Source organism: Canis lupus, chromosome 6 (assembly GCF_003254725.2).
Source record: "Canis lupus dingo isolate Sandy chromosome 6, ASM325472v2, whole genome shotgun sequence".
Taxonomy (NCBI): domain Eukaryota; kingdom Metazoa; phylum Chordata; class Mammalia; order Carnivora; family Canidae; genus Canis; species Canis lupus.
Genome location: NC_064248.1, coordinates 59,450,315 through 59,474,195, shown reverse-complemented (window position 1 = coordinate 59,474,195; position 23,881 = coordinate 59,450,315). Strand labels below are relative to the sequence as shown.

The following is a 23,881-nucleotide window of genomic DNA, read 5'->3' as shown; positions in this document are numbered from 1 at the left end:
CCATGACTTATTTATAAGTAGAAGTTTTTATCTCTTAATTCCCTCTGTTTTGTCCATCTGCCTAACCACCTCCCTTTTGGCAAGCACCAGTTTATTCTCTGTATTTAAGTGTGTTCTTTTGTTTGTTTGCTTGTTCATTTGTTTTTTAGATTCCACATAAAGTTGAAATCAAATGGCATTTGTCTTTCTCTGCCTGACATATTTTTCCTAGCATATATCATCTAGGCCCACCTGTGTTTTCATAAGTGGCAAGATTTTATTCTTTTTTATGGCCGAGTAATATTCGTGTGTGTGTGTGTGTGTGTGTGTGTGTGTGTAAATACATCTTTATCCATTTATCTGTTGATGAATACTTGGATTGTTTCCATATCTTACCTATTTGTAAATAATGCTCTAATAAACATATTGATGCATGCATCTATTTGATTTAGGGGTTTTGTTTTCTTCAGATAAATCCTCAATAGTGGAATAATGGGGTCATGTGGTATTTCTCATTTAAGCTTTTGAGGAACCTCCATACATTTTTCCACAGTGGTTACACCAATTTACCGACCTTTTTTTTTTTTTTTAAATCGACCATTCTTAACATGTGTTCAGGAAAGTGTATTCTCAGAGTAGAAAAATTTTTAAGAGGTTGAGAAGCCATTATCTGTACTGTATTATAGAAATACCAGACAGAAGACTGTCCTACTTAGATGGCTTTCTGGGAATTCTACAGATTACTTTTATCTACTCCCCCAATAATGGAATCCAGTGTCTTTACTATTAGATATCTTTGTTTTTCTTTATTTTTTGTATTATTCCTTTCTTGTTTTGTTAAAAATATTGTAGAAATACCAAAAGATGCATAGAGAATAATAAAACAAAGCACTGTGATACTCAGTTAAAGATATAAATATTACCAGTGCAACTGTCTAAGGGTACCTCTCTAGAACTTCTTCCCTTTTACCCCCAACTACTATAATAAATCTAGTATTTATCATTTCCATACCAGAAATTATTCCTTGGTGAAATCTTTAACTCTAAGATTCAACCTCATAGTAATTATAAAATACTGTATCTTGTGTCATCAGTGGACACGAAGACCAATATGAAGGAGAGTGGGGATGTTGAACTCAGTTTGGTACACCACATTTTTATCTAATTACTGGTATAATACTTTATCATTCACTAATTTTTAAGTTGTTTCAACCAAGTCACTTGGCTCTTTGTTTCTATTTGTAAATAGTTGTAACTTATCTTGCACTTAACTAGTTTTACTTCCATAGGGATGTTCTGTTGCATTGTTTATTTAGTTTCATTGTGCCTTCCCTACCTCCCTAACTCTCAGTAAATGACAACTTGCTTTATGTTTCTTCAACTTAAAACATTATATAAGAATCTCAAGTTTGATTTCCTCCTTCCTTCTCTTTCTCTTTTGGTATTTCAATGATTTAATCACTTTAGTCCTTTGAGACAAAAACCTTAGTTCTGCTATACTTGTAGGTTTCATTATTTTATTAGAACCTTTTTTGTCACAGTTCTCGGCCTCTGCCTGAGTCACTTCTCCACCTGCCTGCCTCCATTTTATTGTAATCTTCACAGCCAGAATTTCCACATTTTTCCAAATGCCCTGGGTTGGTGATAAAGCCCCTATTGAGAAGCTCTGGCCAGGAGAAATGACTTTAATTCATATTTAGAGGTGAAAGAAAACCATAATGTAGAAGTAGACCCTTTTTTTTTTTTACTTGTTTTTAAGAGTCTCGTTAAAATATAATGATTACTGATGAATGTATGAGATTATTATTCTTGTTTCTTATATTGTTAGGACCATAGACACAAAACAGCTTATATGGTTTTATCTCCTGGGAAGTTGAGGAATGGAGGAGGTTCAGAATGAAGAAGATCCCCTGCTTTACCTTCAGAGGTGTGCAAACAAATAGGATCTAGGCACTGAGGAAGATTTCTCTGATCATCCAGAGCTCTGCTTAAATTTTTAACATGGTTAATTTTGTACAAAGGAAGTTAATTTTGTATTCCAGGAAGTTAATTAATCAAAATTTTATTTTATGGTTTTTTGTGAACAGAGTATATTTCCTAAAAAGTCTTTTTTTGCACACTAGGCTCCAAAGAAATAGCTGATAGCTAGAAGGAAATTGGTTGACAACAGGCTTGACCTACGTGGATTCTGAACTTTGGATCCTTGGATGGATTTAGGGATCTGTGAACCTCCTGAAACCTCTTCCCTCTCTGTGTTTGTGTACATGTTTGTTACACACAAAATATTCTGAGTCCATTGCTTTCATCAGTATCCCAGTGTAGACCTGTAATCTATGCCCCCACCCCTGACCCCAACTCCACATAATACAAAAATATTTAAGAATCACTACTAGTGGAAAATTGATAAAATTGATCAATGGGATGGTGATTAGATGTTCCTAGAGTAATTGGTAGTTCTGGTACCTGTCACTTGATAATGAGCCCCTTGATTTAGAATACTGACAAGATAACGTTTTTTCTATTTTAAACACATAAAGGTGTAAGAATTTAGAATGTAAAGATAAAGTAACAGGAAAATTAAGTAGTCATTAAAAGGACAATTACTAACAATTCATATTTTGTTGCTTACTATATAATTTTCTTTTGTGTTTGAATATGCTTGTGACTTAATTGAAAAGAACAATTGTGACTGAAAGCCCTTTCCATACTATAAAATGTAAAGATTATCTTGATTTCTAACTCTAGATGTTTGTATTCCCAATACTTTTTTTTTCTTTTTGTCTGAAACTTTTAATATACCTAGCACTTTTTTATTGGCAAAGTGGTAGAGTTTCGGGTTTGGATATAGGGGATTATTAGTCTAGCTATGGAACTTGAAGCACATTCCTTTTTTTAATGTCCTCAAAAATATTTATTGATGAGCTATGATGTGTCAGACACAGTGCTGGGGACACAGTTGTGAACAAGATAGATGCTGCACCTGCTTTTAGAGAGTTTATCCTACTGTCAAGCAAGGAAGACAAGTTAAGGTATCATAATTAAGGATGTGATAGGAAACAGACATGGGTACTGTGTATCACCTCACAGGAGTATTGGGGCAGTGGTTGTAAATGGTATTGTGTTTTTAACTTTGATGTCCACATGGTCATTGTGAGTCCACAGAAGTATGATTGATTTTTTTTTTAATTATGACTGATTATTTTAGTGTTTTTGTAACCTGTAATATTGCGAATTATTTTATTTTAGTAGTTTCTGGTAAATTTTTTAGATTTTTTTTTTAAATGTAGATGACCATTTAATCTGCTACTAGGGACAGTTTTACTTATTCTTTTCCAATCTGTATGTCCTCTGTTTTATTGAAATGGTTAGAATGCCCAATACTGTGTTGAAGAACATTGCTGAGAGCATGTGTCTTTATCCTGATCCTGAACTTGGGGGAAAGCACTTAGTCTTTCAATATGTAATATATGCTAGCTGTATTTGTAGAATCTGTATCAAGTTTAGAAGTTCTCTATTCCTAGTTTACTAAGAGTTTATAATTATGAATACCTGTTGAATTTTGTCAAATGCTTTTTGCATCAGTTGGTATGATTGTGATTTTTCATCTTTATTCTTTTGACATGGTCGATTATATTGATGGATTTTTGAATATTGAACCAGTCTTGTATACATGAAATCTTTCAGGGTCATAATGTGTAATTTTCTTCATTACTGGATTCAATTTGCTTTTTTTGAGGATTTTTACATCTAAATTCATGGGATAATTTGATCTTTGTGTTCATTTATTCTATTAGAGTAACACTGACCTTTTAAAAGGAATTGGGAAGTATTCCTTCATATTTTCAGTAAAAGATTGTCTAACAGTTTTAGGATTGTTCAGATTACATATTTCATATTGGGTGAGTTTTGGTGGTTTGTCCTTTCCAAGGAGTTGGTTCATCAGAGTTATTGGTTGATATAATTAGATTTATTTTTAATTCTTTCAATGGCTGTAATATTTGCAGTGACATTCACTGTTTTAATCCTGGTACTGTATTTTGTGTCATTTAGATCTTTGTCAGTCTTGCTGACAAAGAGGTTTACCAGTTTTATTGATCTTTTCAATCAACTTTTTCATTGTTTTTTTTCTGTTATTTTCAATTTCATTGCTTTCTGCTCTGACTTTTATTGTTTCTTTTACCTACTTTTGATTTATTTTGCTCTTTTTTCTATTTCTTGAGGTGGGAGTTTAGTGACATCTCTCACATTTTGTTACATTGTATTTTAATTTTTACTCAGTACTATGTATTTTTTTTTAATTTTATTTATTTATTCATGAGAGACACAGAGAGAGAGAGAGAGACAGAGGGAGAAGCAGGCTCCATGCAGGGAGCCCGACGTCCCCAACTCAATCCCGGGTCCCCAGGACCATGCCTGGGGCCGAAGGCAGGCGCCAAACTGCTGAGCCACCCCAGTACTATGTATTTTTAAAAATCTCTTTGTTAAGTGGAGTAATTATAAATTTTTAAAATTTTAATTAAAAAATTTTTGATGGTGGTGTTTAATTCTTCTTGCTGGTTTTCATCTTGTAATTCTGTTTTGCTGAGAGAAGAGTATTGAAGTCCTCAGTTATAATTTTATGTTTTTCTATTTTTCTTCTGGGTTCTGTTAGCTTTTGTTTCTTATACTTTGAATCTATGTTGTTTCTACACTTAGGATTACTATGTCTTCTTGATAGATCATTTTATCATTTTGTAATGAACATCTTCTGCCCTGATAATTTTCTTTGCTTTGAAGTCTGCTTCTCCTAATGTTAATATAGCCACTGCTGCTCTTATTTTGATTAATGTTTAAATGGCATGTACTTTTCATTAAATCTACTTATGCCATGATAATCAAATTTAAGGTATTATAAATAGCCTATAGCTAGATTTAATCCATTATGCCAATCTCTGTTTGGAATTTTTATATTTAGAGCATTTACATTTCTAGTAATTATTGATATGTAAGAGCTTAGGTCTGCTAGATCACTGTTCGTTTTCTGTTTGTTCCTTCTGCTACTTCTGCCTCTGTTTCCCTTTTGTTGTCTACGTGTGGTCTTCCTGAACATTTTTTAGAATTCCATTTTAATTTTTTATAGTACTTTTGAGCATTTCACGAGGTTTTTCAGAGTGGTTCCTTTGGTTATTACAATATGCATGTGTAACTTATTTTAGATACTATTGGTATTGATTGACACTTTACCACATTTTGAAAAAAAAAAATTTATTTGACAGCACCTTTGAGCACACAAGCAGGTGGAGCCACAGGCAGAAGGAGAAGGGAAAGCAGGCTCCCTGCTGAGCAGAGAGCCCAAAGTGGGGCTCAATCCCAGGACCCTGAGATCATGACCTGAGCTGAAGGCAGATGTTTAACTCACTGAACCACCCAGGCACCTCACCATTTTGCCACTTTGAGTGAAATATAGAATCTTACTTCTACTTAGGTTCTGTCATTTTAAAATTTGTTTTATTTTCCTCTACTTTGAGCACATCAAATGATCATATGAAAATCCATGAGGAGAATGATAGTCTATTACATTTAGCTCTATTTATTTTGTCTTCTTTCTTTCTGAAGTTAATATATCTCCCTCAGTTACCATTTCTTTTTAGTTTGGAGAACTTCTTTTAGCCATTCTTTAAGACTGCTGCTGACAATTTCTCTTAGTTTTTTCTTTGAGAATGTCTTCATTTCCCTTTAATTTCTATGAATATTTTCACTGGGTATAAAATTTGAGGTTGACAGTTTTCTTTCAGCATTTAAAATTATACTGCTTTCTTCTGGCATCCATGGTTTCTGTTGATAAATGCATCATTTCTCTCTAGCTGCTTTTAAAAATGGTTCTTTGTGTATAGTTTTCATAAATTTGATTTGATATACCTTGGCTTTCTTTGAATGTCCTTAGGGTTATCCTTTCTAGGATTTACTGAGTTTCTTAACTCTATAGATTTATGCCTTTTGGCAAATTTTGGAAGTTACCCCCTGCCCCATTTTTTTTCAATATTCTCTCAAACATACACTTACTCTTCTCCTTTTGGGACTCCAGTAACACAAATGTCTGATCTTTTGTTCTATAGATCTCTGTGCTTTGTTTTTTTCAATCTGTTTCTTTTCTGTTCAGATTTTCTTCAAGTTTAATGAGTCTTTCTGTTGTTATCTGACTATCAAGCTCATCCAGTGAGCTTTTTATTTTAATTATATTTTTCAGTTTTGCAATTTCCTAGTTTTTTTCCCTATCTTCTATTATTTGCTGAGCTTTTCTATTCATTTTTTAAAATTTTCCGTGTTTTTCATTTATTCAATTGTTGAAGCATTTTTAATGATGATTGCTTTAAAATCCTATTAATGAACTTCAGCATGTGGTATGTCTTCATTTTAGCATATATTGATTATCTTTTCCCGTTCAGTTTGTCATTTTCCTGGTTCTTGGGTGAGTGTTGGTTTTTTGTTTTGTTTTCTTTTTTCTTTTTATTGTTATTCTGGACATTTTGACTATTATGAGACCTTGTATCCTATTTAAATCTTCTATTTTAGCAAGTACTCACTCTTTTTAGGTTTAGCACATATCTCTTGGCCTAATTTTGTGGGCTGTAGTTCCAATGATTATTCCTTTTCCAGAGCCCTCACAGTATTATTCTGGTCGGCTCTGTGTACTACTTGAAGGCTATTCCAAAAAAGTTGGGTTTTATGGTGTAGTCTATTTCTCAAACTTTTTTTTTTTTTAAGATTTTATTTATTCATGAGAGACACAGAGAGGCAGAGACATAAGCAGAGGGAGAAGCAGGCTTCATGCAGGGAGCCAGATGTGTGACTCAATCCCAGGACTCCATCCCAGGACTAAGGGATCATGCCCTGAGCCAAAGGCAGATGTTCAACCATTGAGCCACCCAGGCATCCCTTCTCAAAACTTTTTGCATATGAATTCTGGTCAGCTTAATCTGTAGATTGGTTCTGCCAAGTCATGGGTCTGTGCAGGACTTCTTATGCAGGCTTAATGGGTTCTTTTCTCCAGCTCTCTCTACTAAGGTCGTCTTTTACTCCACTGTCTTCTTGGGGTAGTGAAGAGGACTGCTTGTTCCTGCTATATAGGAGTAGAATTCTTGACTTGGTCTCCACTTGGTCTTCATTGACAGCACACCATTGGAAGAGATGATTGCTGTCTCAGATGATTGCTGTTAGATGAGGAGCAAAAGCCCAGAATCCCTTTCATTGTCTGATGACACCATGCAAGTGGTAGATGGGAGTTTCACCTTGTCTTGTCTTTAACTATTGAACATGGGGGCAGGTCTCTGCTGACACCACATTGATGAGGGAAGGGGGCATCATCCTGATTCACATACTCTTATTGAGTAAGAGTATATATTCTGTGCTTAATCTCTACTTAGGCTGCTTTGACTGGGAAGGAAAGCTACATACCAGGCCCTCTACTACCTCAGGGTAGGGAAAGCAGACCACACTCCCTACTTGGTCTCTGTTGATGCCTCTTCCTTGATGGGTAAGAGGAGCCCCTTTCTGGACCTTTATATTCCCTGCTGTATCCTTCAGTATACTCACTTGAGCTCCACTGACACTGTACTAACAGAAGAGCACTGCCTCAGGGTACTTGGTGTTGCCATTCTACCCTGAACTGTTTACTGCTACCAATTAAGTCCAGACGCCTCAGATGGGGGGCTATCCATGGTGTGTGGCTGGGATAGGATGGGTGTTGTCAAAAAAGGTTTCTGTCCTGCTGGGCTGTTTACTTTCCTTTCACTGTTCTAGAGAGAGCAGACTCTTTTTGACTTTTTTTTGTTTTTTTGTTTTTTTTTTTAACTTTGGCTTTGAAGGTTCTTGTCTGGTACCCAGTGTGGATAAATTTTGATAAAAAGAAAATCCAGAGAATTTACCACCTTGTATTCCTCAAGACCTGAAGTTTCTAAATGCTTTGCCTTTTTTTCACCTCTCAGAGTCTTATGATTGCTGTTTATTTCCAGAGTGTTTAGTTATAGGTATCAGGCAGGAGAGAAAGAAGTGAGCATGTTCCATCTTGTCCAGAATCAGAAATTTGACAAGTGTGATTTTTGTTTTAGTTTCTCAAGCAGGAACACCTCTTCCTTTCACCTTATTTGGATAACTCTTAATCATCTCTTGGGTCTCAGAATAAAATTTGCATCCTCAGCCTTAGGGAGGCTTTCCTCGATGTTTTGTGGGTTTTTCATTGTTCTGTCATGAGTTCTTTCATTGCAGTTATCCCAGTTTTTTAGTTGTGGTTTACTTGTTGAATGTTTGTCTTTTCTCTAGATATAAGCTCCTAGTTAATGAATCTTATTAGAAGGTAAAGTCCACACTTCACTCATTTATATAATTCTCAGTTTCTGCACCAGCATCCCATCCTGGATGCCACATTACATTTAGTTGCCACATCTCTGTAAGCTCTTCTTGGCTGTTTTAGTTTCTCGGACTTTTTCTTTCTTTCTTTCTAAAGTGATCATAACAGTTTTGAGGAGTACTAGTCAGGTATTTTATACATACCCCTCTACTGGAATTTGCTGTTTTTCCTTATTGGCCAGAGTTGTGGGATTTGGGAAGGTAAACTACAGTGTTAAAGTACCATTTTCATCATATTGTGTCAAAGTTATATAATATCAACATGATTTATCACTGTTGATATTAACCTTGATTACCTGAGGTAGCATTTGTCAGGTCTCTCCTGATTATAAAGTTACTCTCTCTTTTTTTTTTTCCCCCCCTTTTCATACTGTATCCTTTGGAAGGAAGTCACTATGCACAACTGACATATAAGGAGTTGGGGAGGTTAGGTTATCCTCCTGTTTGATGGCAGAAATACAAACACACACTTTGCCATCAAAGAAGAGGAGCATAGGGATCCCTGGGTGGCGCAGCGGTTTGGCGCCTGCCTTTGACCCAGGGCGTGATCCTGGAGACCCGGGATCGAATCCCACGTCGGGCTCCCGGTGCATGGAGCCTGCTTCTCCCTCTGCCTATGTCTCTGCCTCTCTCTCTCCAGTGTGACTATCATAAATAAATAAATAAATAAATAAATAATAGATAAATAAATAAATAAATATTTAAAAAACAAAGAGGAGCATAACCTTATATGTTAGTACATTATATGTATTGTACATGTGTATAACATATATACATATACACATACACACTATCAAAGAAGAGAAGCATAACCCCCCCTTCTATGTCAATTGTACATGACTTCTTCCAAAGAGTACAGTGTGAAAAGGAGGAAATATTCATATATATCTCTAAAATGTGTATATGTATACATATATATTATTTTGAATTCTTATGTACAAGAGATTTATGCCATTAATTTGATTATTTATTTATACTAGAATGGACTGATATTTATTTTATACTTGGGATTATAATCCAATATTACCTTATTTTGTTACTAAAATTGTTCTAGCTTTGGCCAGCAGTGGGGGTTGGGGAGGCTCTTCCAGCTGGCTCTTGTGTCCCTCTGACATACCTCCATCAGTGTTGCATTTATTGCTTTGTTTTGAGTACTTTACTTTCTTGGACTGCAAAATGCTCCAGGTTCATTTTGAGCTTTTTCTTTTCCTTTTTTTTTTTTTTTTTCTTTTAAGATTTTATTTATCTGACAGAGAGTGTGTGCAAGCATAAGCAGGGAGGAGCAGCAGCAGAAATAGGGAGAGGGAGAAGCAGGCTTCCTGCTTAGCAGAGAGCAGGACGTGGGGCTCTATTCCAGCACCTGGGATCATGACCTGACTGAAGGCAGATGGTTAACCGACTGAGCCCCCCAGGTGTCCCCCTTTTTCCACTCCAGTCCTGAAATCAACCATTTCTTCAAGGAGTCCATTTCTTTTATTGGAAACTAGGGTCAGAAATCAAGATCTGGGCACTGTCACTAAAAGTAAGTAAGTAAGGTAATGATTAGAAAATAATCGTTTAGGGGGTCAGAGATCTGAGAAAGGAATGCAGGCTGTTACAACAGAACCAAAGTGCATTATACATATTTATATGAAACAATCTCACTGAAGAAAGTGGTGGGAAAAGGTGCTAACCTAGGTAAACTTGAAATTGGAGGGAACCTGCAATACCAAAAGCAAAAAAGGTGCATGTAAGCACTGTACTGTGATTAAGATATGGGCTAACAATTCTGATCCTGCTATACATGTATGCTAGAATTGAATAAGTAAGTGGATGGCAAGTAGTAGAAGCCAGGTTTCTTACTGGAAGGAAATTTACAGGTGAGCAAGAGAAAGAGGCTAGAATGATACATACAGATTATGGATTAGAGTTGGGGATGTCATTAAGTCCTAATACAGTATAGATGTCCTTTTTTTTCCTTCACTGTGGATTCAATATCTGTGAGAGCACACATAATAGGTATTCAGTAAATATTTGGGGGATGAATGAATCAGTCATGTTTGGCCAGGATGTGGGACACTATGGTTTAGCTTAGTCAGATGTCCATACTTAAATCATTCACCTGTTGCCAGGGATTATAGGATTATGTAAAAACATTGACAACCTCACTAGAATCACATAGTTTGAGATAAGAAACATTTCCCAGAAACTCAAGGGAGAAAAGTGTGCAAAATAAGACCAAAAATGACTAGTAGCTTCCTTTGAAAGAAAAGTAGAAATCTGCTCCATTAGGTTCAGTTTTGTGGTATAAAATGAGGTTATTTTAAGTGGTAGTGTACACAGCCACTTACAAGGAATATTGATCTTGATATTGGGAAAAAATCACCTGTATAGATCTGGAATTGCAGTTATCATTACTAAATTGATAAAGCTTCATGTTTCAAAGTAGGAAGCCAGATGTATTATTTGGCACTCTGATTTGTGATAAGAGAAATCTTAAGTCAAACTAAAGCAAAAGAAGAATTGGTTAGCACTGTAACTTAAAAGTTTAGGGGTATGGGAATATAAACATGATTGGATTTAGATGCTCAGCCTGTGTCCACAATGATCTTTTTCTCTTTGATTTTCATCTTTTCTCTGGGTTAGTTTTGTCTTGTGGTTATCTATAAGAATAGCACTTATCTTCATCAGTAACTTTAAATTTTTATCATGTTTGCAACTAGTGTTCTCTGGAGAAGGACTTCCTTATCAATTCCCTTGAAAAGGACATCTGAATGGGCCTACTTCAATCACATAACTAATCCTAAATCAGTCATTGAATATAATCATGTACATGCAGCTTATGCTTAATTTTGTCACAGGGATGGCGAGGAAGTAAGGCAACTTTTTTAAGTAAGTCTATTTTAAAAAGTAATGATTTTATATTTTGTTTTATTTTTTAAAGAAGAAGATTGTTGTCTCCACCTACATCCTTCTTGAAGTATGGCAGGGGGCATAAGGTGGGAAAGAAAAGGAAAAAAAAAACTTTAACATAATAACAGTGTTATTGACATCCTCATTACTCAAATTAGATTGTTACACTTTTTATCTATTGGGATTAAATTAATTGTTATTGAAGAAACTTTAAAGTGATCATTATTTCTTGCCTGGATTACTGCAGCAACCTCAATCTCCTATCTGTTAAATGTAACAAACTCCTTTCAAGATTCTGTGGGTATCCTAGGTGTTTTGTTTTTGTTTTTGTTTTTTTCTGTTGATCTTGCCTGTGCTTACTTATATACAGCTGCATTCAGATGGTGCCTAAACTGGACTGGAATGTCCACTGCAGATTTACATGTCTAGTGCCTTAGCTGCAAAGGCTGGAACAGCTGGAGTGCTTTGATTCTCTTCCACATGGCCACTCTCCACATGGTTACTCTCATCTCCCAGGACACTCTCTCTAGCAGAATAGTCTGGACTTCTTTAGTATATGTGCTGCCGAAGCAAGCACAAGTCTGGACTTCTTTAAATAGTATTTGGGTTTTTAAGAGTGAAAACAGAAGCTGTGCTCCTCTTGAAGTCCATGCTTGTGTCTCTTTGTCTATTACCACAATGTCACTATCATCACACTCTCAGAGTAAGTTGAAAGGCTGGTTTTCAATTAGTGTGAAAATGGGGCTTGCATAAAAATGCAGGGAGGCAGGATTCATCCGAGACTGTTTTATAAGCGTCCACGATAATTTCATAAAATGGGTTTCCCTGCTTTGCCCTGCTTACTCCTAAGTCTCTTAATACAAGAAGTCATAGCATATCACTTATTTGCTTAAGGTCTACCCTGTTTCACTCAGTAAAAACCAAAGTCTTTATATTGTGTACAGGGCCCTATGTGATCTTTGGTCAGATAGAAATTTATATTCTATCTAAAACAAATCCAAGGTAGACAATGTAGGACTGAATAGCAGCAGTTCAGTAAAGCCATCAGGGTCCCAGGTTCATTCTCTGTGTTTTGCCATCTTTAGTATGTTGGGTTTTGTCCTCTTTGTCCCCTTATTGTCACATGATGGCTCCTTCATCTTCAGGCCTTAGGTCTCCATTCTAAGCAAAAAAAGAGAGAAGTAGATGCTTTCCCCAAAATACTAGGCTGGCTTCTCTTTGGAAAAATTGTCATATGGCTACTTCTAGCAGCCAGAGAGTCTGGTGAAGTGAGAATTTCATGTGTACTTTGCTGCATCTAGTAGAGTGGAAGTTTTTTCAGTAAGGATAAAGGGAAGATGGATATTATGTAGGAATCCAGTACTATCTGCTTCAGTGCTATGTGCCAGGAACTGCACTGTTATTATGAAAACATACTTCTTAGTCCTAGACATAGCTATCATGAGACTTAGAAATAATATAGTCAAGGTAGTTGTAATAATTCCATTTTCTAAGCTTTAGCATGGTTGCAGTATCAGAATACACATAGCCAGTTTGACTCCAAATGCTTAGTTCTTGCCATCATACTATATTCTAATTGAGCTTTCTGTTATACGTACATACATAAACACACAATATGGCCTACATTTGTGTAAATCTGTGTTACTTCTTCAGATTATGTTTGGTTTTCATGACTACCTTAAATTGAATACCCGAAAGAAAGCAGGATTGTGCTCTTTTCCATTGCCTGACATTCAGTGAACATTTTGAATAAATGAAATAAAAAAAAATACCTGGAAGATAGGAAAGCCAAACATCATTTTGCAGATGAGCAAACTGGTACAGGGACATGGGGATAACGTACTTGAATTGCATAGCTAGTGACATAGAGCTGGTGTTAGAACTGGTTTCTTGCTTTCTGGCTGAGAGCATTCTCCCCTGAGACACAGGGATTGGATTAGCATGAAATTAGAAGAATTATGTCCTGCCAATATTCCTGATTTAAGGTATATAACATCTGTTAATTAATGCAAATCAGGCCAAGATGTAGTTCAAAAATAAGGCAGTGGATACTCCTAAGATCTCCTCTAAGAAGCACCAAACTGGGAGTCAGGAGACTGGTATGGTAAACCTAGCAAGGTCACTGACTTTTCTTTACGACCTTAGGCAAATTGCTTAGCTGCTTTGAATCCACTTTCCTCAAAGCTAAAACAAGGTAGTTAGGCTACTTGATCTTTGAAGTTCCTTCTATCTGAAACATTATATGAGCCATTGTTCCCAGTGAGTTTTTTGGATACTCTAGCATTTCTTGGCATCTGTCAAGTCAGACTGTTTGATCTATAGTGTAGAGAAAGTAACAGCTTTTTTACTTCTTCTCTGGGAACTTGGCCAGTGAGAAGTAAACATCTTTCCTATCTCTCCCTAAATGAAGTATTTGATCATAAGTGACAGACTTTTTTCTCCAATTTGTTCTTTGAATCTGATTGTATTCTTATTTTACTCTCCTTCTTAACTATACTGTTTGTTAAAATGTAATAATTTGAAAATACCAATTTATGTTTTAGTCTACAAATCAGAATTTCATTATTTTATAAAATAGTTGTATTTATTAAATACATTTAACACATCTGTGTATTTGAAATATTTGGCTCACACATGTTAATGGTGTAATTAGAATGGATCATGTAGTCTTTTTGCAGTAGGATTGTATGGACTCAAAATAACCTACATAGCAAATATACTATAGAGTATCAGATACCTGTTTAAAATTTACATTTGCCAAAACTGAAATACAGTGAAAGTTATTTCGGGTTTCTTTTAAATAATGTTTTTCCCTCCTTATTAGATAGGCAGCATATGTTCATTGCTTAAAAAAAAATAGCAAATTTGGAAAACTTTGAAAAATAAAATGAAAATACCCAGAAATATTAATATTTTGATTTTTTTTTTTTGCTAGCCTTTTCTCCCCCATTCTTAAACATAATTTGAAATAAAACTGTGTGTACATAGTAGCAGTGTATGGGGCTGTACATACTACTGTGGAATAATAAAGGGTGAAAATAAGAGAAATATTTTCTTATTCCTTAGGCTGTTTAAAATTCTTTTTTTGAACACTTAGTAGCATCCTGAATTTTTTCTTTCTTATAAATTGGTTTAAACTCTGCTACTTGTAAGTCCATGCTTGTAACATTCCTTGCATATATTATTGATTATTTTAAAAATTATTGAATTGACCATTCTATACAGTAATAATTTCTAATTATTACTTAGTTTGTATTCCTAGAATTAGAATGACTAGAAGAAAGAAAATGACTATTTTTAAGTTTCTTATTACAGATTTCCAGCTTTTATAAAGACTTAGGGTTTACATTTGGATTATTGCTAACATTATGATTAGAAAAACCTTTGTTTCAGAGGTAACAGTGGCACATTCTCTTGTGCTGCAGCACAGTTTTTTCTTTATATTAACACATACATGATTAATGAACAGGAGAATGATGTAAATGTAATATGAACTTTGGGTTAGTTTATCTGTAATTTTTCCCAGAATGTTAATATTTTGAGGCAGTTAAAAAAATTTTTTTAAAGAAAGCCTTAGCAATATATGAAGACCTTAAGTTAAAAGCTCAAAATCTTACAGAAGTTTGATAGTTTGGGCCTCTGTTATCACTAAGGAAAAGTCTTTTGTTTCTCTAATGATCATTCATTTGTTGATAAAGTGCCTTTCTCTCTGTTTATTTCTGTTATTTTCATTTATCTTACTTACAATTTGGTGTGGCCTTCTAGTCCAAGGATTTATATCATTTTTCAATTCTGGAAAATTCTCATTTATCTTCACGCAGTACTTCTCCCTCATTTTCTTTATTCTCTTATTCTGGAGCTCTTCCTAGATGGATCTTGGATCTTTTCATTTTATCTTCCATGCCTTTTAGTTTCTCATATCTCTATATGTTGAATTCAGAGTAACTTCCTCAGTTTTCTGTCAGTAAGCTAATTCATTATCTTGGTCTAATCTGTTATTTAACCTACCCACTGAGTTTTTAATTTATTTTGGTTCCTTTGAAATTCATCTAATTTTTGCTCTTTGTTTCTTACTCATTAGAGTCTCTATTCCTTTTTTTATTTAGCCACTTGAAACCTGCTTAACTAAAAATCATTTCGGTTGATAAATCCTGAGGGTATTAATTTTACTGATGGTTTTCTTTTGTTTGGATTTGATCTGATTAAATGCATTAAGCATATGGATAATGTAAAATTTAAAATAGAATTAACCATGAAAGACCTGACATATTTTTTGAACAAGTATTTTGTGATGGTGGATTTAAATAGATAAATAGGGTATAAGAAAGACAAAGTAAAATGATGTAAATAGCAAAGTGTTTGATTAATTTGACTAGAATGGAATGGCTAGCTTAAGATTTCAGTGATAAAAGATATGAGAATTAAAAGGTTTCTTTTATGTGTAGATAATTGGAGCATCATGAACATTGTTAGGAGTTTGGTTTTATGCTTAGGACTAGTTCATTTTTTTTCTATTTATCTATGTACTTTCTGAGCATATTAATGAATTTTAAAGGGAGTTTGTGATTAGAGGTTGGATCTAACTTTGTTTTGAAAAGATGAAAAAAGATACCTACTGTTTAATTTGGGGGTAGTCATGAAATTTTATAGAGTAGAAAACAGTTGTGAATGGTGAATCAAAGTGTTAAGCTTGTAAACATGATATAGACAGTTATTATTGTCTGTAGTAGAACCTACTGAGACAAAGATTATCACTGAAGGTTTTTACTGGTTAAATAGCTATTTATTTTCTGAGGCTAATTTATTTTACTTCTGTTGGGAATATTATTTCATTGCCTAGTATTAATTTTGGCATTTATGATATAATTGTTTTATTATTTTTTTAGGGTAGAGACATAATTTAATAGATAAAATATCTCATTTCACTTGTTTCAAAATCAAGAAAATTACATTTTCCAGTAAATTTCACAGGTTAGGGCAGCCTGGGTGGCTCAGCGGTTTAGTGCCACCTTCAGCCCAGGGCCTGAGCCTGGAGATCTGGTCGAGTCCCACATCAGGCTCCCTGCGTGGAGCCTGCTTCTCCCTCTGCCTATGTCTCTGCCCCCACCCCCCGTGTCTCTCATGAATAAATAAATAAATAAAATCTTTAAAAAAATATTTCACAGGTTATTGCAACTCACATTTTTAGGAAAGGAGTAATAGTACTTTCCTGTCCACAGAGGGACATTTGGTTATCTTAAATTATTGATTATATTGTAGATATCTCTTGCTCCTATTCAAAAAATATTTAAACCATGTCATAACAAAAGATGGGAGTAAAATATGGTTACTTAAAATATAGGCCTATGAAAAGGAAGAGGAAGCCAACATGCTAACCAGCTATGGTTATATCTGTTTTGCCTTTGAGTTTCCTAAAGTATAAGTTCTCTTTATCAGAAAGAGGAAAGCAGGAGTTTCTCAGCAGTGACAGATTTTCCTGAATTCTAAAAGAATATTAAGTAATATAATGGACTAATCATTAAGAAAACAAAACAGAACTACTCTGCCAGGTATAAGCCACCTTACACTCAAATTGCTCATGGTGTTTGAGGTAGTGAAGAGAGGCATCTAATCTAAATTCAAAGAGGGCACAGTCAGGAAATTCTTTCCCAGGAAAAATTGGGGTCAACTGTGAAACAAAGTGAAAGTTAGCAGAGAAGGGACTAGGAAGTTAGTTGAAGAAAAGAAGGAAAGATGGTATATTCCAAAGATGCAGCATGTATTAGTTGCTGAGCCAAGAGAGATTGTCTCTAGCCGTAAATTCTGTAGTTTGATAGAATTGGAATTTAGTGAGCCAATTAAAAAGAAATGAGAGTTGGTTGAAGTAGGCAAAAGACCTTCAAGGATTCACATCAAGTACTGATGCTATTTTATATTGCAAGAGTTTTTTTGTAACCACCTTCTATATTTTAGTATCACAGTTCTCTCTGAGGCTAAACTCTCTGTGGTACCTCAGCAACACTCAGGATGTTGCAGTGTATTTGAAAATTTCTAGGGTGACAAATAGTGACACCATTTGTTGGAAATCATGTAAACCAACTGGAGTCAGTTAAGTTTCAATATTAGATTATCCTACATTCCCTTTGTATGGAGGAGCAGGAATTGAAGGTGGGAGAGTCTGATTTCAATATGATTTCAAAGTTTGAGAAATGGTGAAAGTACTACCATTAATACGTAACTATAGTTGCTAAAGAATGAAAAAAAATGTAATGTTTTCTTTCAGTTTATGCTATTTCAAATAGCTAAGTTGTTATAATTTAAGTATAATTTAAGTATTAAGTAATTAGGGCATTGCTATTCTGTATTTAGTATTTGTATTCTGTATTTAGTACAGAATTGTTAGGTATTTCTCTTGGCCTATAGGGCATACGGAAAAAATTACTGACACACTAAGGTCACCACAAACCAAGAAATTTAGGGAATCTCTAGCTTAGTACATAATCTTAACAAATTTATGAGAGCAGTTCATGTTTTCTAAGTCTGTAAGGATTGAAATAAAAATATCTGAAGGAATGCAGTTAGCTTAAACTTTTTCATCTAATCATTATTTGCCTTAATCGACTTTACCTGAGGCCAGATAGCAGAAATTTGGCATTTAATTTTTGACAGTGGTCATGTGCTGTTCTTGATAACCAGCCAAAGGTAGATTCATAAACTTTGGAAACTGAATAAATGGATGATAGGATTTATATTTCACTATAAGTAATGAAAAATCTAGATGCTATTTTAGCCCAGATAGAAGATAATTCTATATCTACATAAATAAGGATCCGAAATTTAAGGCCAGTTAGATATAGATCACTTATTTCAGGAATTCTTAATCTCCAATCCTTGGAACCTGGAAATTGTATATACAAACATGAAATTTTCTTTGTTTTACTGTTTGTCAAGAGTTCAGAAGGGATTCTTGGCCCTAAAAATGTCAAGAATAGATTTATCAACTACTTCATTTTTTATATTGCATGCCTTTTGGCACAAGGTAAATTGGTCCAAAGCCAAGACTAGAGCCCATATCTTCCCATCTATTAACCAGCTGTTCTGCAAGATGACCTGGTTTTTAGCAGTTAAGAATTAGATGTAAAAAGTATTTGCACCCAGGAATTTAAACAGAACTTACTTATTTGGTTATGATGAATTCCTAAAGAAATTAAAGAAAATCTTTTTAATTAATTGGATCTGTGGTTTAAAAGGTACATAATAAGGGTGCACAGTGAAATGTCTCTTTTCTAGAACCTTCAGAAACTCAGTTCCTTTTCCCAAAGGTAAACATTACTTCTAATGTTTATGTTTGAGAAATTAAAAATTTAAAAACCAGTAGCATTATAATAATGGAGTTTAAAATAACAAATGACATATAAATAGCAAGGACATAGTTTTGGTTTGTTTTAAATGTAGATTTGATGTGCTTACCTAATCTGATTTTTATTTTAAGATGAATACTGATAGTGTATATTGTCTTAGCTTCTATCAGTAGGACATAATTGAGACATATTTTCCAGTAATGATATTTTTTTTAAAGATTCTATTTATATATTCATGAGAGACACAGAAAGAGAATCAGAGACACAGGCAGAGGGAGGAGAAGCAAGCTCCATGCAAGGAGCCTGTTGTGAGACTCAATCCCGGGACTACGGGATTAGGCCCTGAGCCAAAGGCAGATGCTTAACTGCTGAGCCACCCAGGCGTTCCATAATGATGTTTTTGTAGTGAGTTAACAAAGTTATCAGTTGGGATAGTTAGCCACGAAATAATATAGAGTTCTAAGTATAGTCTTTCCAAATCCTAATGTGTTTAATTCATTAATCAAAAAGTGGCCATAAATATACAACTTTATTTTTGCCAATATTAGTTTTTTAAGAGGTTTTTTTTTATAGCAGATTAAATAGGATTGTATCTTACCTATGGAATTTAGTAATAATTTTCACTTATTGAGTGACTGTACAGTGGGCCAAGAATTGTAGTTGGAGCTTCACATAAAATCTTTTGGATTATCACAGTATCTCTGGAAGGTGGCAGTATTATGTAGACTTTATGGACAATTAAACTGAATGTTTGAGAAGTCAAGTAACTTGCTCATGATTCACAGTGTAGGTGTTAGGATCTAACTTGGGTTTATAGGATATCAGAAATCTACTGTCTTTATACAGCCCTAAGATGCTTTTGTGTGTAGATGTGTTTACTTTAATATAAATTTATCAGATAATGTTTAGTGAGTGGGCAAAGTTTTTGAACTTAGGATTTTGTATGGTGATATAAAGGTAACTAGTCTGTTGCTTATTAAGGAAGTAACTAAATGTAATTAAATGTAATATACTTAATAAAGAATCACTGAATACAGTTTTGTTCTTGTGCTGAACATTTTACTGAGCAGCTAACTTTCCTAAACTACCACATTTATATCTTTTCCCTTTTTTCTGTAGGGAGATTCCCGAAGTCTTCCATTTTCTGAGAATGTGAGTGCTGTTCAAAAATTAGACTTTTCAGATACAGTGGTGCAACAGAAACTGGATGATATCAAAGATCGAATCAAGAGAGAAATAAGGAAAGAACTGAAAATCAAAGAAGGAGCTGAAAATCTGAGGAAAGTCACAACAGATAAAAAGAGTTTGGCTTACGTGGACAACATTTTGAAAAAATCAAACAAAAAATTAGAAGAACTGCATCACAAGCTACAGGAACTAAATGCACATATTGTTGTATCAGATCCAGAAGACGTTACAGGTATATATGTATTTTATTTGATATTTATATAGTACATTAATAAGATTTGTATCATCTTCAAAATGAATAAGCTTTGTTACATAATATTTTTTAGCTTTTAGGAACTATATTTTCTCTGATTGTTAAGGTTTTGTTTATATTCTATTCAGAAGTGCAGTGAATTGATGAATATGAAAATTGGAATGTTTACTTAGAGATGAATAACACTGCTGTCTTTTCTCTTACCCTCTGTCAGTAAGACATCACTGAGAGTTATTTTCCAAGATTAATGTTTTGTATTGAGTCAACCACATGCTCTTACCTGATTCATCCTTGTGATCAGCAACACAAGTTTGCCAGATGACTTTTTAAAGTTAAAAATGTATCTGTGACTGAGGGATATTTTTATTCTTTGCAAACGTAATTAATCAAACCTATGACCTTTGTTCTGCGTGCTCTAATAACTAAGCCACCAGACATATTGTTTGAAAAGGAAGAAGAAGAAAATTTTAAAAACCAAACATTACTTTTTTTATTAAACATAGAAAAGGAAAATATAACCCATAAATAACTCCAACCTAAGATTTTTAAACAATGGATTTAACAAATGTTCATATTGGAAATTTTTCAGTGGTACAGAAAGTAAAAATAGAAAAATTACCTCTCTCCACCTAGGCTCTCTCCCTAAAGGTAGCACTTACTAACTTTTTGTATATCTTTCTAGAAGAAAAATTCCCATATTTGTACCAATATTTATCCATTTATATATGTATTCTTTCTAAAACTTTTTATTTAAAAAATCATATAAGACACATTAGTCTAATAGTTTTGTCTTTGCAAAGATAGTATTTTGAGCAAAGTTTGTAATCTCTATAATCTTCGATGTCTTCATTTGCAGATAAAAGGAGTGGTATATGTACAGTAATGTATCCAACATCATAGAAATTTTGGAAGTATCTGTGAGATTAGTTAATAAAATATAATAGATATAAGCAAAAATGACTAAGAACCTCAAATTACCAATCTAAAACATTGGATAAAATACTTCAGATATTCTGTGTACTTAATAAAACTTACTTTAATGCATCGGTTTCAACATCTGGGATTTACCTTAGGGATTTCATTTGGAGACTCTATGTAGAGATTTCAACCTCGTAAGAACAACTGAATCTTAAAAATGACAGAAATCATAGAGAAATCAGTCTTCTTATTTTATTTTTTTTTATTTTTTATTTTTTTTTTAGTCTTCTTATTTTAAAGCCAAAATAATCCCAAAGATGTGAATTAATTTTCCCAGAATAATAAAGTTAGCTAAGAACTCTTAAATTCCTCATCTAGTATTCTCTTACCCCACACATTCAATAATTATATATAAATGGAGATTCATATTATGAAAACGCTTTTCTTAGCAATATCACATAAACTTAGAAATAGCTTGTTCTATTGGAACTCTGCCAAGCTCTGCATTTTTTGCCCATTACTTCTTTAGGAGAAGTCTAAAATAAGAAATGGCGCTGGAGCTTTAAACTCTGTTTATTTAGAGAAAACATTTTTTTCCTCACAGAATACTGATAACTACCTTGTAATTGGAATATTGAGAATTTTTGCCAAACAAAGTGTAACACATTTGGTTTCCCCAGTCCCTTTAAAAAAATTAACTTTACTGAAGTATAAGTTACATATGATAAAATGCCCATCGGTGGTACTCTTGTATACAGTAATTGTCAGTTAGGCTCCAGTCCGCATCCCTGGCTTTAGGCTTTAGGCAACCATTCATCTACCTTCTATAGGTTTGTCTTTCTTAGAGTTTCATATAAGGAAATGACCTTGAAGTCCTACTATCAAATTATTTTTCTTTCTCAAAAGCCAATTCAGATATCACTGTGAAATCTTCCCGGACTTTCTCTGATTATCTTTCTTTGTTCTGCTTTGTACATTCATTGTTGTATCATGTTACATTGTAATTGAACATGTTTAAATCTTTACATGTTTAAATCACTAAACTGCATGTTCCTTGAGGATAAGACATGTTTTTATTCACCTTTTTTCAAGGCTAATCATAGAGCCTGGAACATAGTACCTGTTTAGTTGTGTATCTCAAAAAAAGAAAAACCAGCAAATAAAACTCTTGTATTCTTATAATTAATAGCAAAATAGACTTTATCATAGTGCTTTAAAAATTTAATAGCTTAGGGAACAAAGCCTTGAATAAAAGTTTTAAGTTAAATCAGTTTTCTTTACTGATCTTTCTTTTCTTTTCCTTTTTTTTTTTTTTTTTTTTTTTTTGAGCCTAGGGGCCTGTGGGTGGGCCAGTGCAGAGGGAGAGGGGGAGTGAGAATCTTAAGCAGACTCCATGCCCAGCTTGGAGCCCAATGCAGGGCTCAGTCTCACAACCCTAAGATTATGGCCTAAGCCAAAATCAAGAGTCAGACACTACACTGACTACATGCACCACCCAGGTGCCCCTTTTACTATCATTTAATATTGAATTTTCATATAATTGCAGGGCAAATGTTATATACAATATAAATTTCTACTATGATTTCTTAATACTTTAAGTTTATGTGGAATAAACTTGACAATTTTGTTAAAATTGGAGTTCATTAAAAAAATAGTTCTCTTTGCAAATGGTATAGTCACACAACTTGGTAATAAGTTTTTTTTTCTTTTTTTCCTCATTACTTAACAACAGTAAAAGCAAACAACAACACAAGATTATAGGTGGTTCAACATTAATTTTAGGTTAGATTGCCATAAAATTGTACGTGTTTTATATTGTGTATTAAGGTAAACAAAATCATTTATTTTAGATTAGGTCTGACAAGATTCAAAGACATAGTTCTTTGCTTTTAGTTCTCTAAAGTGTGTGGAATAACAAGTGTTCCTCTCATCTTGGTGGTATGCAAGCAGAATGACTCAAAGAGGGATAAAATCTAAGTCTGCATTGTGTGAAAAATTACTATGTAAGTAGTTAGGAGACCTGCTTAATTCACCTCTGCAATAATTAACTCTATTAATCTTTAGTTTCATATTTGTAAAATAAGGATTTTTATTCAAGATAAACTTCAAGACTTTTAAAACTCTGAAATGTTGCATGTTATAATATCAAGATCTGAACATTTGGGACTGTTATTGGTAAAATATATGAGAGTGTTCATTTATCCTTAAGAGTAGCAAGAAATTAATTTTTTTTGATGTTTTCTTCATGCTTATGCCCTCTTTACCTTTTATATACTTCAAGATAGTCTCATCGGTATTATTATCCCACATGGGAATTATACAGATATTGTTAGAATGAGGCTGAATGCATCTTATGAAAAGATTACTGGATCTTTGTAAAGTGGAGTGGCAATCTAAGTCTTAGTTGACACTTGAGACTCCTAAAGGAAATATTTGGGAAAGAACCAGTATCTTGAATATTAAACTTTTGTGTGTCATCCCTAAAGAAGAGAGTAAGAATATTTGTCATATTTTGTTAAGTATAGCCCAGGCCCCTCTGTTTTCATCTTATTTCCTTTTCTTCTACCTCTACCTGTTTCCATTTTCTCATGTTACACCAAACTTAGACTGTTTTTTTCCCTATTGAAGTAATGGATATTTTCTTTACTATCTAGAATATCCAGAAGTGAAATACTGATTTAGTATACAACTAATAATATTGATAATTTTTTAGAGTTAACCTTAGAAATTCCTCTAAATTCTGAGATAATGACTATGTTGAAGGAGTTTTTCTTAATGACTAAGGTGCAGTTTATAAAGTCTTTCTTGAATAGAAGTAAAAATTTAATTTTTTTTTATTCTTGGCCTATCCACATAAATGTGGCATAAAAACTGTAGTTAAATTTTATATGTATCAAAATATGTGTGAAATCTGTGGCCTGGTTTG

General features: G+C 33.8%; 1 protein-coding gene across 2 annotated transcripts in view; it reads left to right on the top strand.

Annotated features, from left to right (window-relative positions):
• Nucleotides 1–23,881, top strand: part of PKN2 (protein kinase N2) — a 130,142-nt gene that overhangs the window by 28,622 nt on the left and 77,639 nt on the right. For both annotated transcript variants that reach the window (XM_025417745.3, XM_025417744.3), the window contains exon 2: nucleotides 19,716–20,016. In XM_025417745.3, the coding sequence (XP_025273530.3) occupies nucleotides 19,716–20,016 (301 nt within the window). The remainder of the gene's footprint in view (nucleotides 1–19,715; nucleotides 20,017–23,881) is intronic.